The 15863-nt window shown below is 35.3% G+C and overlaps 1 protein-coding gene across 1 annotated transcript in view; it reads right to left on the bottom strand.

Annotated features, from left to right (window-relative positions):
- Positions 1 to 15863, bottom strand: part of LRP1B (LDL receptor related protein 1B) — a 1901338-nt gene that overhangs the window by 108156 nt on the left and 1777319 nt on the right. Inside the window, exons 78-79 of the mRNA XM_043576625.1 lie at positions 3092 to 3315; positions 2266 to 2372 (exon numbers count right to left, since the gene is read on the bottom strand). Coding sequence (XP_043432560.1) covers positions 2266 to 2372; positions 3092 to 3315 — 331 coding nt within the window. The remainder of the gene's footprint in view (positions 1 to 2265; positions 2373 to 3091; positions 3316 to 15863) is intronic.

A 15863-nucleotide genomic window follows, 5' to 3' on the forward strand; every position in this document is an offset into this window, starting at 1 on the left:
GCCAGCTCAGATTTCCTTTAGTAGGTAGGGATACCTCTCCACTATCCACTGTTTGCAGCTAAGAAATCACACTTGCCCTCCTTCCCCAGAGATTTGTGCTCAACTGTCTGCAGCAGTCTGGATTGGGAAGTTTGAGTCCAAAGGCCAACCAAAGACTGATGGATCATATAAAAGCTGACTCCTTCCCTGTCACGGGATCTATGCTCCAAGGCACATCCCCGTGGCTGAAGCCAAAATTAGAGTTTACCTGAGACATAGTCTTTTTCTCTCTCCATATTTTACAGATATCTCCTGAATAGCACTCCCCTTATAAATAACCTTTAGAAGAATTCCTGTCTCAGGCTCCTTCCTAAGAACTCTGTGACAGGCAATTCTATAAACTGCTGCCAGAAACATTCCTTAATATGAAAATCATGTCTCACATACTATGATTATGTAAGTTGTTAACATCACAGAACTTTAAAAAAATAATTTTGGAACTTTTCTATATGTCCAAAATTAGTTAGAAATAAAAAGTTAAGACAATTAAGGTTCTTTAAAAAATGAAAACAGCGTAAGAGAATATTATGCCATTTGCCTCTCCAGTAGCCTTCCATGCCTCCCCTTAAAACTGGAATAAAATCCAGTCCTTAACAGTGTGTTCTAGGTCCTACATGACCTTCACCTGGCCACCTGGGCACCCACACTTCTACCACTTTCCTGAGCTGCTCAAATGTTTCTAGGCATACTAACATTCTTGCTGTTTTTGACAAATGTTAAGCTCATCCTTAACTCTTAACTTGATTTTCGCTCTGTTTGGAAAGCTCTTTGCTTGCATATTCACATTAGCCTGCTATTTCTATGAAGTTCTCTTCTCAAATATCACCTTTCTAAGATGGCTTCTCTGATAATCCTGATCAAAATAGTTTTCCCCCATAAGTGCCCATTCTTTTCTATATGGCACTTATTAGTATCTGACATGACTTATGTTGTATATTCTATCCTCTGGAGGAAGGTAAGTTCATGAGAGTTGGTATTTTCAACTTCACAAGAGTAAGGACTTGTCTTCAGCATCTGGAAAAATTTCTCCCGCCAGATGGGTGTTCAATTAGTACTTGTTAAACCAGTGAATGGAGACACACTTATGTAAATGAACTAAATCCCAAAGATCGCTCCTTCCCATAAAGAGTAAAAACAATCTAGTTGAAGGAAAAATCACACAGCACATTAAAAGTTAACAAGAATATAAGTGCCAGGCCACCTCAGTGGCTCAGCCGGTTAATCGTCCTGCTTCAGCTCAGGTCATGATCTCACAGTCTGTGAGTTCGAGCTTCATGTCGGGATCTGTGCTGACAACTCAGACCCTGGAGCCTACTCCAGATTCCATGTCTCCCTCTCTCTTTCTGCCCTACCCCCATAACACACTCTCTCTTTCTCAAAGTAAACATTAAAAAAATGAACATAAGTGCCAAATATAAATAAAATTTCAATTATATAAGATACTACAAAGCATAATGATTGAATAATATGTGATAGAGAAAATGTATTCTCTCCTTTGGGATATAGTAGGCAGGAAGCGTTGCTTGTGGCATGAAATCCTTGAGGTTCCTTGCAGTTCTGAAAGTGTTTTATTGAGGAAGTGTTAAAGTTAGATGTTATAAGGTGGGTAAGATTCAGCTGGATGCACAAAAGTCAGAAGGGCAGGTGGGGAGGCAAACGGAATGGGAGAAAAACAGGGAGGCAGAAAAAACACCTGAGTTCTTGAGCAGTCCTGAGAGTACAGAGAGTCTGGAGCATAGCTTAGATGACACAACTGGGAAAGCTATTGAAGTCTGATTAAAAAGGGCTGTGAATGAAAGGGCCAGGAATCATCAAATCTTCCTCTTAAAAATTATTTATGTTTTCCCACCTCTTTGTCCATTTAGCTTCTGATCCTCTAGAAATAGTACCATCTATCCCAACATCATTAACTTATATCGGTAAAAACACCCTATTACACTGTAAACTGTTGAAATTCTATGCGTGTGAAATCCTACAAACGGCCTTACAACTTAGGCAATTTTCAAATAACATCCCTGTAATATCACTGGCAGTATGATAAGGCCTTGACTTTCAAGTTGGCAAAATACAACATGAAATGTTAATGACTTTCATAAAGCCATACTATAAATTATTTTATGTGCTTGTAAAAATGATTATATTGCCAACAAAAGTGGAAAGTCTTGTTACACTAATATGCCGAGCATATTGCTCCGCATTCTAGACCGTGTCAGCAACACATCATACCTGTGGGTCTTTGCAAATTCTTTTGTACTAAAATCCTTCTCAGAGTGCCATCCATGGCTGCTTCTTCTATGTGGGAGTGGTCCCCAACGACAGTCCAGTACATCATCCTGAAGAGATAGGTCAAGTTAGTTAGGTTGGAGTGCCGTTACAACCCAACTCTGCTCCCAAACACAATGTCTCTTCAGACAGTGTGCACCAGAATCACCCCAGAGTCCCTGAAAAAGCAGATTTTGGGGCCCAATTCTAAATCTATGGACTCGCAAACTCCAATAGAGAGTGGGTAGTAATTAGGAGTTTTATTTAACATTTCTCTATTTTCTTTTTGGTCATTGCCTATAAATGAAAAAGTAAAAGAGTAAGAAAGGGACAATTCAAGAAAAGGAAAGGAAATATTTGTGTTAAAGTTGTTTAGATTTGTTTGCACATACACCTTCATTTTTTATTGTCACAAATAGCCAAAATACTAATACTCTTACACTTAATATGTTCAATATTATGTTTAATATCTTCAAAATTTAATTTTAGGTTAACAATATTGGTTTTGTGTGTTGCAACAATGCACCTGCAATGTACACATAAGACACATACACATACACACATAGAATGTATAATGGAGCAACCTCTCAGGAAAACATATATTTTGTGCCACCATTTGGTACGAAAAGCACATGCTTTTGTACATAAATAAAGGGATTTTTAGAAGTCTTGTAAATCTATTATATGTTGAACACTTATTACAGAAAGAAAACTACAGTACACAGGTGGGAAAATCTCTAAAAATGGATACACATATCAAGAAGAATAAATAACCAACTCATTAACCTACCCTCTTTTAGGATTTACAGCAATAGCATAGGGTTCTCCAGCCATGTTTGTTAAGAGTCTGGTGCAGTTGGGGCCATTGAGCTGCCCTACATTGATAGAGTACCTCAGACTAGTCCAGTGAGTGGTATAGTAACTGAACCAGTGCATTCTAGAATGATCAGTCCAATAAATATTTCCAGCAACCCAGTCAACTGCTATGTCCCTGGGCCTTTTAAATTCAGGACACTAAAAGAAAACAAAGCAAAAAACAGTGTTTTCAAAAGCAAAGCAGGGGTGGGGTGTTCTGTATTTATACATTGATATTGTATAGGAATAATATTTAACATGGTCAGGTGTTAATTATTACACAGGGTTTTTAAATAACTAAATACTTCATTTTTTTTCTTAATTTTTATAGATATAATTTCACAAATCTTAAGTGCACAATTCACTGGAGTTCAACCTATGACTGCCCTTGTATAACCACAATCTAGAATATTTCTACAATTGTAGAAGGTTCACCTGTGACTTCTTCTGGTCCGTATTCCTCTGTGACTAACAATAATTCTGATATCTAACAAAATAAAATACCTTAAACAAATCTATATAAATAGCATCATACTGTTCTATTCCTGGCTTATTTTACTCAACAGTGTATCTATGAAATTCATCCAAATTGTTGTGCATGTGAATTAATACATTTTTATTGATGGGTAATATTTCACTTTGTGAATATACCATAAATTGTTCACCATTTTACTGATGATGTCCATTTGGATTATTTGCAGTTTTAGGCCATTACAACCAAAGTCATGAATATTCTTGTACATGTCTTTTGGTGGACACAAAGCATCCATTTATGTTGAGTTTTTAACAAGGAATAGAACTACTGAGTCTTATAGTATACATATGCTTAGCTTGGATAGATACTGCTAGCTTTTTTTTTTCAAAGAGTTTGTACAAATATACACTCTTTTCAGCAATTTAAGGAAGGCCCAGTTGTTCTGTATGCTCCCCCATACAATTTGATATAAAAATTGAAAAAGAATATTAGTACAGATACACATGTAGAAAGATACTATATTTGAACATATTTTAAGAAAAATTCCAATCTCTGCCATTTATATTAAATTTACTAGCTTGGATTTTCTGCTTAATATTGTATTATTGAATTATTGTGAGACAAAAAGTAAGGGAGTTCATTGCGAATAGACAGCAAGAAAAATAACATATGCTCTGTGCCCTTCAATTAACTTGATCACTTCGAGTAAGAACTAGTGTCATAATTAATTTTACATGGCCAGGTTTATTGTGCATAACCAAAAATGAGAAAGGATTCCCAGGGGTATTATATCAAGAATAGAAACAATTATTTGAAGGTGATTATAACTACACATGTATTCAATGTGTAAAAGCTTAATTAGGACCTGCAACCAGTGGAAATATGTGTTTTTAACACATAATAGTTTCTTGTGTGAATTACTAGTGAACAGATTTTACTGAAGGAGGAAGTGGATTTGGATTAAAAGAAGAGAAACTAAACTTCTCAAAAAGAACATGAGATGCCAAGAAACAGGAATTGCAAGCCTCTGTCTGCTGTATGATTACTGGCATCTCAAGGAAGGAAATACGGCCTGAACTAAACACAGAACCCATACAGATTTCTAATGACCTTTATTATCAGACTTTCCACCTTTTGATTTAAAAGCTGAAATCATGAAATTTATAGTAACCTATTTCTCAACTCTAACAATAAATACTATCCTTCTACCCAGTGATAGCCCAGTGTTGTTAACTGAAAAGCACTCTGCAATACCATATGCTTTAGAAACACTGTATACATAATACTCATAGGTGGGTAGAATATAAATATTTGTAGCAGCCAAACCACAAGATTATTTTCAAATGTTCCAGTATCATTTAAATTAACTGTAATGCTTTTTTTTTTTCTGGCTTGGCAGCATTTAAGAGTAAACACATCAACAAATGGCATGGGCATGTCAGTGTAAGTCATAAATTTATAAATATGAGAGACAGTGGAAAAATAACCATTATAAGCTGTTTAGAATCTGCTGGAGTATATTTGCCATTTTCTAGCACTAGTAAAGCAAAACTTCAGCATGAAAAACATATGATATTGGTTGTCTAGTACGAGCATAGAAAAATACTTAGTTTCCTTTTATCAGATGTAAATATATACACATGATTTTCTGTCCTTACAGTATCCTTGCTAAAATAGGACATATTTCATGCAAAGTTACACCTTTTTGAATTCAGGATTTTCATTTTTTTTTACTCATTCTCAAAAAAGTCTGATTATCTTTCCATTCTATACTTCTAAATCTGGACTGCAGGCAATTAAAAATCCAAAGTCTTAATTTTCATAGAACATCCATAAGTTTGATTAAGTGATACTTTGTCAGGTAAGCAGGCTCGTGAAGAATCTACTAATGGCAAATTGTAGAAGGATAAATAAAATTTATGTCACATTGCCAGGGTAAGGAATAAGGCTTAGGGAATGGGAAAAATGTTACTTTTCAATGCTAAGCACAAGAGATACTGATGGAGATATTTAAATGTATACATTTATTCTCTGGTTCCCTGATCAAAGAATCCTTAATTTCATTCCAGTATCAACTAAAGTAATTAGAATATGGGGTAAAGGATGTCACACCCAATAAATTCAACATATGGTCATAAATTATCAGTACAATATGATTCTCAGAGAATAATGGCATCAAGGTGAAGATGCTACCAGATGTTCATCTTCATTGACTCCTAACATACTGAACGCTCAATGATTCTCGGCACTGAAGAGAGCAGAACTGAATAGAAAAAGAACAATAACAAAAAGAAAGCAATAGGATGGTCCTATTGTCAAGGAAACTTAAGCCCAAATGAGGGAATCACCCTTTATAATGAGTTCCATAGGAATGAAGTAATCCCTCTTTATTGCTCAGTTTGACCAGGATTGTGAATGGTATTAACCATATAAAAAGGATTCTGATACTAAATGGATATTGGCTGCGAAGTGGGAGTAGAAATTCCTGTTGGATCTTGATATAATAAACAGACAATTTGTGGAGAGGTTCAAAACCAAACAGGTGAATACAAAAAGTGGCCAAACACAGTAAAAGTAAACTTAGGTTCTGGGAGTGGAATGGAGTCTGACATGGGAAAACAGAATGGGAAAGCTAAGCCATTTGCTTCCAGAGAGGCTCAAAACAAAACAAACCAAACAAACAAACATCAGATTCAAAAGAAGAAAAAAATATAAAACTTTCATAGCCCCTTTGGCTGGCTCACTAGATACATAGGCCTGTGAGTTAGAGGCACTCAAGAAATATGTCCTATTTAAGAGACTGCAGAGACATGTGGTTACCCTGACAACAAAAGGCGTTGCTCATATTGTTGCACAAAGTGGAAGACACATTTTGACTGCTTTCTCCAGACAGACGATTTCATTCCTAATAAGCTCTCTAAATACAGAGCCAAAGTTTTGAGGCCTAAGGCATTCTTCCGAGTAGAGATATATTAGTCCAATGAATGAAACACTTAAATCTTACAGAAAAATTGGCAGCTTGATTGTAACAAAATTAGAGGTTACTACTTTAAACTACTAATCCTTTACAGCTGTGGATGGTAAGGTACTGTCACGATTCCAGCTTCAGTAAACTAAAGATTAGAAACCACAGTGGACGCGGGGGGTGGGGGGGGACGCCTGGGTAGCTCACTCTGTTGAACCTCTGACTCGATTTGGGCTCAGGCCATGATCTCATGGTTTGTAAGATCAAGCCCCGCATCTGGCTCTGTACTGACAGCATGGAGTCTGCTCTCTCCCTCCCTCTCTGCCCCTCCCCCAGCACTTGCACACACAGTCTTTCTGTCTCAAAATAAATAAATAAACATTAAAAAAAAGAAGTCACTGGAGACATCTGATTTAAATCAAGGAAAGAGGAAAACTTATGAAATGGGACTTCAAGCATTGGAACCACGGAAATACTGTCCTGTTTTTAAAAATTCCTATAGTTAGCAATACTTTAAGAAAATACAGTTAACACAAGGATAGATCACAGTAGTCACATATTTTATCTGTCTGTGATGTTTTCTTCTGAGAAAAGAAAATTGGGTTCATTTTACTAAAGTTAATTATCCTGTAATATAACTCTATTAAAACAAAGATGTAAAGCTGCTCTAGGTGTGTGTGTGTGGTGTTTAACATACTAAGTGAAAAGTGCCTTTACATTTTTGGTCCACAATATACAAATCAGATTAAATTCTCATAAACCAGGATATAGCAGTAAAACAATGACTATGAAAATTGTAAACATTATTAAATTACATGGCTTAATACTATTATAAAATATGTGGATATATATTATTTCTATCTAGAAGCTCATAGCAATGGGGAAATCTAAAAGAACCAAAAAAAAGTTATATTTGGAGCTAGAATGTCTAAGAGTTCCAAAAACACGTCAGGAAGGAAATTCCTGGCTTCTATCTAAAATTTATTCTGAACAATAGATTTTTTCAATCTGAATAATTTTAAAGCTATATTATCTATATTAAGACTGTATCACCTTAAAAGGCACACTATAGGCACAAACTCCTACTGGGGGAAAAGGAACTAAATAAAAGTATGTAATTCTCAGACAATTTCCCAAAAGACGACATATGTCTTTGGATTATAGACTCAATATTGTATGTGACTTTATCTTTTTTTCTCTTTTTTTAGCATACTCAGTTTTCTTTATTCATCATTTACCACCCTCCTTCCAAAAAAAAAAAAGTACAAAACTGGCTCTCAAAACCTTCCACACACTATCAGGTAAACAAAAGATATGGGGGGCGCCTGGGTGGCGCAGTCGGTTAAGCGTCCGACTTCAGCCAGGTCACGATCTCGCCGTCCGTGAGTTCGAGCCCCGCGTCAGGCTCTGGGCTGATGGCTCGGAGCCTGGAGCCTGTTTCCGATTCTGTGTCTCCCTCTCTCTCTGCCCCTCCCCGTTCATGCTCTGTCTCTCTCTGTCCCAAAAATAAATAAATGTTGAAAAAAAATTAAAAAAAAAAAAGATATGGAAGGCTAAAAAGCACATTAAATTTGGAATCAGAAACTTGGTGTAAAACCTAATCCTAGTTTCTCTCCAAATTCTGTGATATATAAAATAAAGGCTTCAGATTAGATGATCTGTAAAATTCTTCTGATTCTAAACATTGAATTATATAACAATCTAAAATATTTTTCATTCTAAGGACACCTGGGTGGCTCAGTTGGTTAAGCATCTAATTTCAGCTCAGGTCATGATATCACAGTTCATGAGTTTGACCCCCATGTTGGACTCTGTGCTGACAGCTCAGAGCCGGGAGCCTGCTTGGATTCTGTGTCTCCCTCTCTCTTTTCCCCTCCCCTACTTGTACTCTGGCTCTCTATCTCAAAAATAAATAAACATTAAAAAAAATTTTAAAGAAACGAAATATTATTCATTCTATATAAGCCTTCATTTTATATAGCTTTAAGGATGTATCTAATGCTAATTATGAATTTTCATGAATAGTATGTGAAAAATTTGTTAGTACTTATGGCACAATTTTGATATCATCCCCCTATGTGAATGACCTAGAATTAGGGAAGGAAGGTTTCTTCTGACGTTTACAATTTAAACGAGCATAACACTTGAGATAGAAAGCAGAGCTATCTGAAAGCAGAGATTGCAAAATTATAGATTGAGAACTAATTTTAAGTTCAGGTAAAAAAAACCTTTTAAGTAAATTTTAACTTTAAAATTAAGATACCACTTTAAAAATTCTAATTTGTTTTTCTTAAAAATTAAGTATATGTAAGATAGTCTATCAAAAGCAGGGCAATATTCCAGAATAGCAGTCAGTGAGCTGCTGACCCTTGATTTAATGGAATGTGGGACTCACCCAGGTCCCTAATGTTATGTAAAATCTGTGTCACTCATTTACCTTAGCCCTATAGCTGGTTTGCAACCCACCTGTACCTTAAAGAGACACAATAAATTGATGTTATTGGATAAATCATGTATCAATAAGAAAGGAGTTAAGACAGCAATAAACTCATAGAAAAAGAGTCACAGAAGCAAATGTTGATATGGTCTCCAGAATCATTAAACATCTTATGGATGAACAGTAATATTCAGTATATATATATACTGTGTGTGTGTGTGTGTATGCATATGTATACAATTATGTACAAACTGGGATCTTATAAAGACATCTGGTATAAATAATTTTTATAGCTCAACACCAAAAATCCAAATAATCCATTTAAAAAATGGGCAGAGGACATAGAATAGACAATTTTCCAAAGAAGATATACAGATGGCCAACAGACATATGAAAAGATGCTCAACATCACTAATCATCAGGAAAATGCAAAAATCACAATGAGTTGTCACTTCACATCTGTCAGGATGGCTAAAATAAAACACACACACACACACACACACACACACACACCAACAACAAGTGTTGGAGAGGACGTGAAGAAGAAGGAACCCTATTGTACTGTTGGTGGAAATGCAAACTGGTGCAGCCACTGTGGAAAACAGTATGGAGTTTCCTCAAAAAATTAAAAATAGAATGACCATATGATCCAGTAATTCCACTAGTGGGTATTTACCCAAATAAAACTAAAACACTAATTTTAAAAGATATATGTACCCCTATGTTTACAGCAGCATTATTATTTACAAAAGTCAAGATATGGAAGCAACTTAAATGTCCATCCATGGATGAATGGATAAAGAAGATGTGGTATGTATGTATGTGTGTATATATATATGTATATATATGTGTGTGTATATGTGTGTGTGTGTGTGTGTGTATATATATTATGGAATATTAACCATGAAAAGAATGAAATCTTGCCATTTGTGACAACATGAATGGATCTAGAGGATATAATCCTAAGTGAAATAAGTCAGAGAAAAAATACCATATGATTTCCATTCATATGTAAAATTCAAGAAAAAAAAACAAATGAACAACAACAACAAGAGACAAAAGAAAAACTAGATTCTTAAATATAGACAACAAACTGGTGGATGCTAGAAGGGAAGTGGGTGGGAAGAAGTGATATAGACTAATCATATGATGAACACTGAGTAATGTATGAATTGTTGAATCATTATACTGTACACCGAAACTAATATAACACTGCATGTTAACTATACTTGAATAAAAATACTGGGCTCTTATACTTCAATGTATCTCATACATCAGATAGATTCAGATTGCAAATATATATATATGTGTGTGTGTGTGTGTGTGTGTGTGTGTAAATATACATGATACTAAGTTTTATATATCATTTTCCAGTCAGATTCATGAAATTTTCCTACTGTCTTATTACTCCCTAGAAAAACTAACAATTTGATTTCCAAGTCTAAATGGAACCTGGAATAAATAAATGAGGTCACCTTGTAGGATACTTCCTGGGCATTCAACTGACATTCTTTAGATGATAATCAATCTTTCTGTGAGCCTGTCCTTTCAAACAGTACAAGTTGGTTCAATTTTGGAAGACCTGAAAATACATTATGTATGCCAAGATCTTGCCTAAGCAAGACCAATGTTAATATAATGAAAGTGATGTCTTCTTAATAAAGGAGCTTTCGTTCACCAGGATAATTAAGGAAGGCAGAAGAAAGAGCATGCTTCAAGATTCTGAAATGAAGTTGCAATCCTGGAAATTAAGTATGGTATATTTATAGCCAGAAAAAATGTGTGTTTGAGGGTGTATGTTCGTAGGTGTGTAAGGAAATGGAAAGGGTGTGGTATAAGATGAGAATGGATACCGTGCAGAGGCTAATAAACCAATGATTTTTATTTTTTTTTAAGTTTATTTATTTTTGAGAGAGAAAGAGAGAGAGGGAGGGAGCGAGCAAGCCAGCATGAGTGGGGGAGGGGCAGGGGGTGCAGAGCATTTGAAGCAGGCTCTTCACTGACTGCAGAGAACTCAAAGCGGGACTCAAACTCATGAACCGTGAGATCATGACCTGAGGTGAAGTTGGGTGCTTAACAACTGAACCACCCAGGGCCCCTAAACCAATGATTTTTCAATGGAAATCCACTGGAAGGATTGAAGTGGGGAGATATGATTATATTAATGTTTTAAGATTATTTTGGCTATGGGGTGGAGAATCGCTTAGGACTGGGGACCAGAAATGGATATAGGATAATCAGAGGAGGTTTACTCAATGGGCCTCAGAAAGGAGAATGTGGAATCATAATCTAAATTTTTGTGAGACAAAAGTAGATAAAAATGGGATATATCTAGAGATAAAAATATTTGATCTTGGGATGAATACTGAGGATGAGAAGAAAAACTTGTAAAGTATAACTTTCAAGATCAATATACTATTCCAATGTATACCAAAGATTTTCAAGTAATTTATTGCTTGTAACCTCTTAAAAAATTATGTAACTGCTTTAGGACAGGCTCTGTTCTAGATGTTAGAATTACATATAGTAGTGGCCAAAACAGCAAAAATATCTGCCATGGGAATTTACTTCTAGCAAGTTAAGGTACAGAGTAGATAATAAACATAATACATGAGTAAATAATACAGCAGTTTATCAAAAATATGCACTATGAGAATGGAAAAACAAAAAAAGAGTACGGTGTTGAGGATCCAGAATGGGAGGACAATAGATTGCAACTATCAGTATATCATGTATTCAGAAGATGATATTTGAGCAAATTCATGAAGGAATTCAGGAATTGAGCCATATAGGATATCTGGCTGAAGAACATTTAGACCAAGAGAACATTCCAGAAAAGGCCTTACATTAATAGGTACTGATGGATTTTATAAATACCAAATACCAAAGCATCCCTGGAGAAGAGTGAGTAAGGGAAAAGTTAATAGGAAATGAAGACAGAGAAGTAACAGGAGACTAGATCTCTTAAACCCTTGTAAGATATTGTGAGCAATTTATCTTTTGCAATGGGGGGGCATTAGGTATCTTTGATTAGAGATGTCATGTGATCTAATTTGTGTCTTAGAAGGAGAATTCTGGCGACTGTGTGGTGAGTGAGAAGAAAAGCAAGACCAGTTAAGAGTCTATTGCACTAAATCAGAAGAAAGATGATAAGTGGTTCAAAAGTAGGTACTTGCAGTCAAGCTGACATTAGGTAGTTAGCTCCTAGACAGAAGTTACATATGATTGCCTGATTTTGGAATTATGAGAGAAGAAGGATCAATATTGACTCCAAAAGTTTTACTCTGAGAATCTGCAAAATGGATGTGCCATTAAATGAGATTGGGGAAGCAGTTTTTGTGAATTATGAGAGATTTATTTTTAGGCATGCTACTTTGGGAACATTTTTTAAAATCCAAAAGAAAAAGCAAAGTAAGTAGTTGAACAAAACCTGATATCAATTTGGTAATTGTTAGCATGTGGATATGTGTTAAACCATGACACTATATAAAATCTGTAAGGAAGTGCAGAAAGGTAGCAAGAAGAGATCAAGGTTGGGGCCTATAGGTATTCTAATATTAAGAGAGAAGGGAAAATAAGATAAAATAATAAAAGGATAACTATGTTGATGATTCATCTTACAATCATTTTGTATTTCAGCATTATTATTACATAAAATGAGGTAACAAACAAAAAATCTACCTAAAGTTTAATTGGAGAGACTGATATTATTAAGATGTAGAAAAAGGTTTCTCAACTACTGATATTTTAGTCAGAATAATTCCATGTTGTGAGAGACTAGCCTATGTAGAGTGTTAAGCAGCCTCCCTGACCTCTACCATATTCACATGATGCCAGCAGTACTCCTCAGTTGGGACAATAAAAAATATCTCCAGACATTGCCAAATGTCCCCTGGGGTGGGAGATCATCCCCATTTGAGGACCACTGATGCAGAACCACGGACTGTTCTCTGATGTCTGCTTCCTCTATGACTTTCAGCATTTGTCAACGTCTTTAATTAATATCTGTCACAAAACTTACTGAATACTTCTTTGTCCTCATTTACTTGATCTTTGGCAGTGCTAGAAATATAATTGCAATCTCCTTCTCAAAATACTCTCTTGTCTTAGTTTCTGTGTCTCTACATTCTCTTGTATTCTCCTAATACACTTCACACTCACTGTCATCATTTTAATCTGCCTTCAGAGCTTGGTTCTGAGTGCTTCTTTACTTCACCTGTACTCTCTTCCTGGTTCTAGATATCTCCCCTATTCTTCTGTTTCTGAAGGTATATCTCCAGTCCAGAGACTAAGATCAAGACTTGAATACATCACTGTCTATTTGGCAACTCACTTGGGTCTCTTACAGCCTCTCACTTAGATCTCATGACTAAAACTGAACCCATAGTTTACCATTTTCACAATCCATCAATTTGTAAAATCTAGGTCTTGAGTCCTTCCTATCCTCATTTTCTACATTCACTCTATCTGCAAACATTGTTAGTTAAACTACTCACCTCCTTCCATTTTGAGACTATAATACTGCAACCTACCACTATTTGTGTACCAGGTTGGAGCACAATCCTCCTATGTGGTCTCTTTCTGTTCCACCTTTTCCCCCACCAAATCCATCCTGTACATAAAAGTGAAATAGTTGTCTTAGACATAAATGACATTACTTCCTCCTCATCTTTTAGGTCTTATCTCAAATCTCCTCTCTTCAAATGGGCCTTTATTGATCACACTATCCAAAGAAGACTTAGAATATCTGAGTTTTTCTTTCTTGGTCCATTCTGCATTTCCTGCAATATAATTTTCAAAATTGGAAGTTTTGGCATTTATTTATTTATGAGTTCACTTGACTTTGTCTTTGCTCCCCAGAATATAAGCTTTATGAAAATAAGACTCTGTTATCATTTTACATCCCAGGAATGAACACCAAACCTAACAAACAGAACTCCTTAAATAAAGCTTTGGGTATGGAGAAAACTGGACTGGTTCACTTTAAAATGCTATACAATATATTCAATAATAGCCTCAGAATTATTAATTGTGGAATCATGTTTTATATAGTCCTTACAAAATTTATATTCAGTAAAATTTTGAGTATTGATTACAACTGTTACAGAACCATTTAACTCTACTCAGTACGTATTGCTAAGTGTCTGTCTTATGCAATCAACAATAATCAAGCCACAAAATGGCAATAATTTACTGGTTTGATAGTTTTAGATTTCTTCCAAAGTAATAATAAATGATTGTAATTGTTAACTGTTTGAATAAACTCAGATGGCTTGAAAAGTATTCTTGCCAAGTGAATAGACAATTTCACGATAGAGTTTATAATAATACAAGTTTATAATAATAAAGAAAATAAATTAAAAAATGAAAAAAACTATCAATTTCTACTAGTATTCCAAGGTCCTAAAACAAGACTTTGAAGTTTGCTGAAATATGTACACACATACACACACATACACTTATGTGTGGGTACATATGCACACCTAATGCACACCTAATGTTTGTGCGTGTGTGTGTGTGTCTATGTGTCTATGTGTGTGTGATGTACACACAAACCCATATATTGGGTTTGAGGTTTATAGCTACAACTCCAGTTAAAAATTGAAAGCTATTGGGGCATTTGGGTGGCTCAGTCGTTTGAGCGTCCGACTTCGGCTCAGGTCATGATCTCTCTGTCCGTGAGTTCGAGCCCCGCGTCTGGCTGTGTACTGACAGCTCAGAGCCTGGAGCCTGTTTCAGATTCTGTGTCTCCCTCTCGCTCTGCCTCTCCCTCTTTCTCTGTCAAAATAAACATTAAAAAAAATAAAAAAAATTGAAACCTATTGGGGTACCTGGGTATCTCAGTCAGTTAAATGTCCAACTTCGGCTCAGGTCATGATCTCACAGTTCGTGAGTTCCAGCCCCACATGGGACTGTCTGCTCTCAGCACAGAGCATGCTGTGGATCCTCTATCTCCCTCTCTCTCTCTGCACCTCCCCCACTTGTGCTCTCAATCTCTCTCAAAAATAAACATTAAAAAAATTGAAACCTATGAAATAAAACTTAGTTGGATATTTTCTTAAAAGCTTTCAGGAAAAAATAATTGTTTAATCAACTTGTTGAGGAAAAGATATGATTATTAATGAATAAAAGTGTAAGCATGTTCATTCTGAACGTCCTCCTCTGCCACAATAAAGAATATGCCCAAAATGGTATCTCATATTCATTTCTCAAAAATCAGGTAAATCAGATAAACCATTTGTTTTGCTCAGGAATATTTAGCTCTTTAATGGTAAAAATTGAATCTGTATTTTTAAAATAATTTGCATTTTTCCAAACATTGACCTACTTTACAGTGCTTGTCATTCTGTACTTTGCTGTACAGCATTTCATACTAGAAATGATAAATTGCCAGAAAGTATGTACAATTGTTGCATAATGCTATCATATTCTGTTCTGACTACTAAAATTTAAATTCAGAAATCTCATTATGCTTTACATATAGATTGAATCATGTCAGCCTTTTAAGTTTTAAATTATTTAATTTTCTTAAAGGAAAAAAAATCCATCCATTTTGTATAGCCCAGGGGGCTAGAAAATCATAAGCATTTCTATCTATAAATAACTTAGCCTGCATTTGAAATTTAAATTTATAATCATAATTAGTATTCAAGCCATTTTCACAGATTACAGAAGACTATTCCCTTCACGACTTCCAAAAAAAGATCGTATTGAAAATTACCTTCCTTTGGAATGGACTTCAGTTAACATTTAGTTGTCTGAGTAAGTCTTCTTTTGATTTCTGATACAACTATTTTCCTACACTTTACTAGGATGGAAATATTCCAATA

The sequence above is a fragment of the Prionailurus bengalensis genome, chromosome C1 (genome assembly GCF_016509475.1).
Source record: "Prionailurus bengalensis isolate Pbe53 chromosome C1, Fcat_Pben_1.1_paternal_pri, whole genome shotgun sequence".
In the NCBI taxonomy this organism is placed as follows: domain Eukaryota; kingdom Metazoa; phylum Chordata; class Mammalia; order Carnivora; family Felidae; genus Prionailurus; species Prionailurus bengalensis.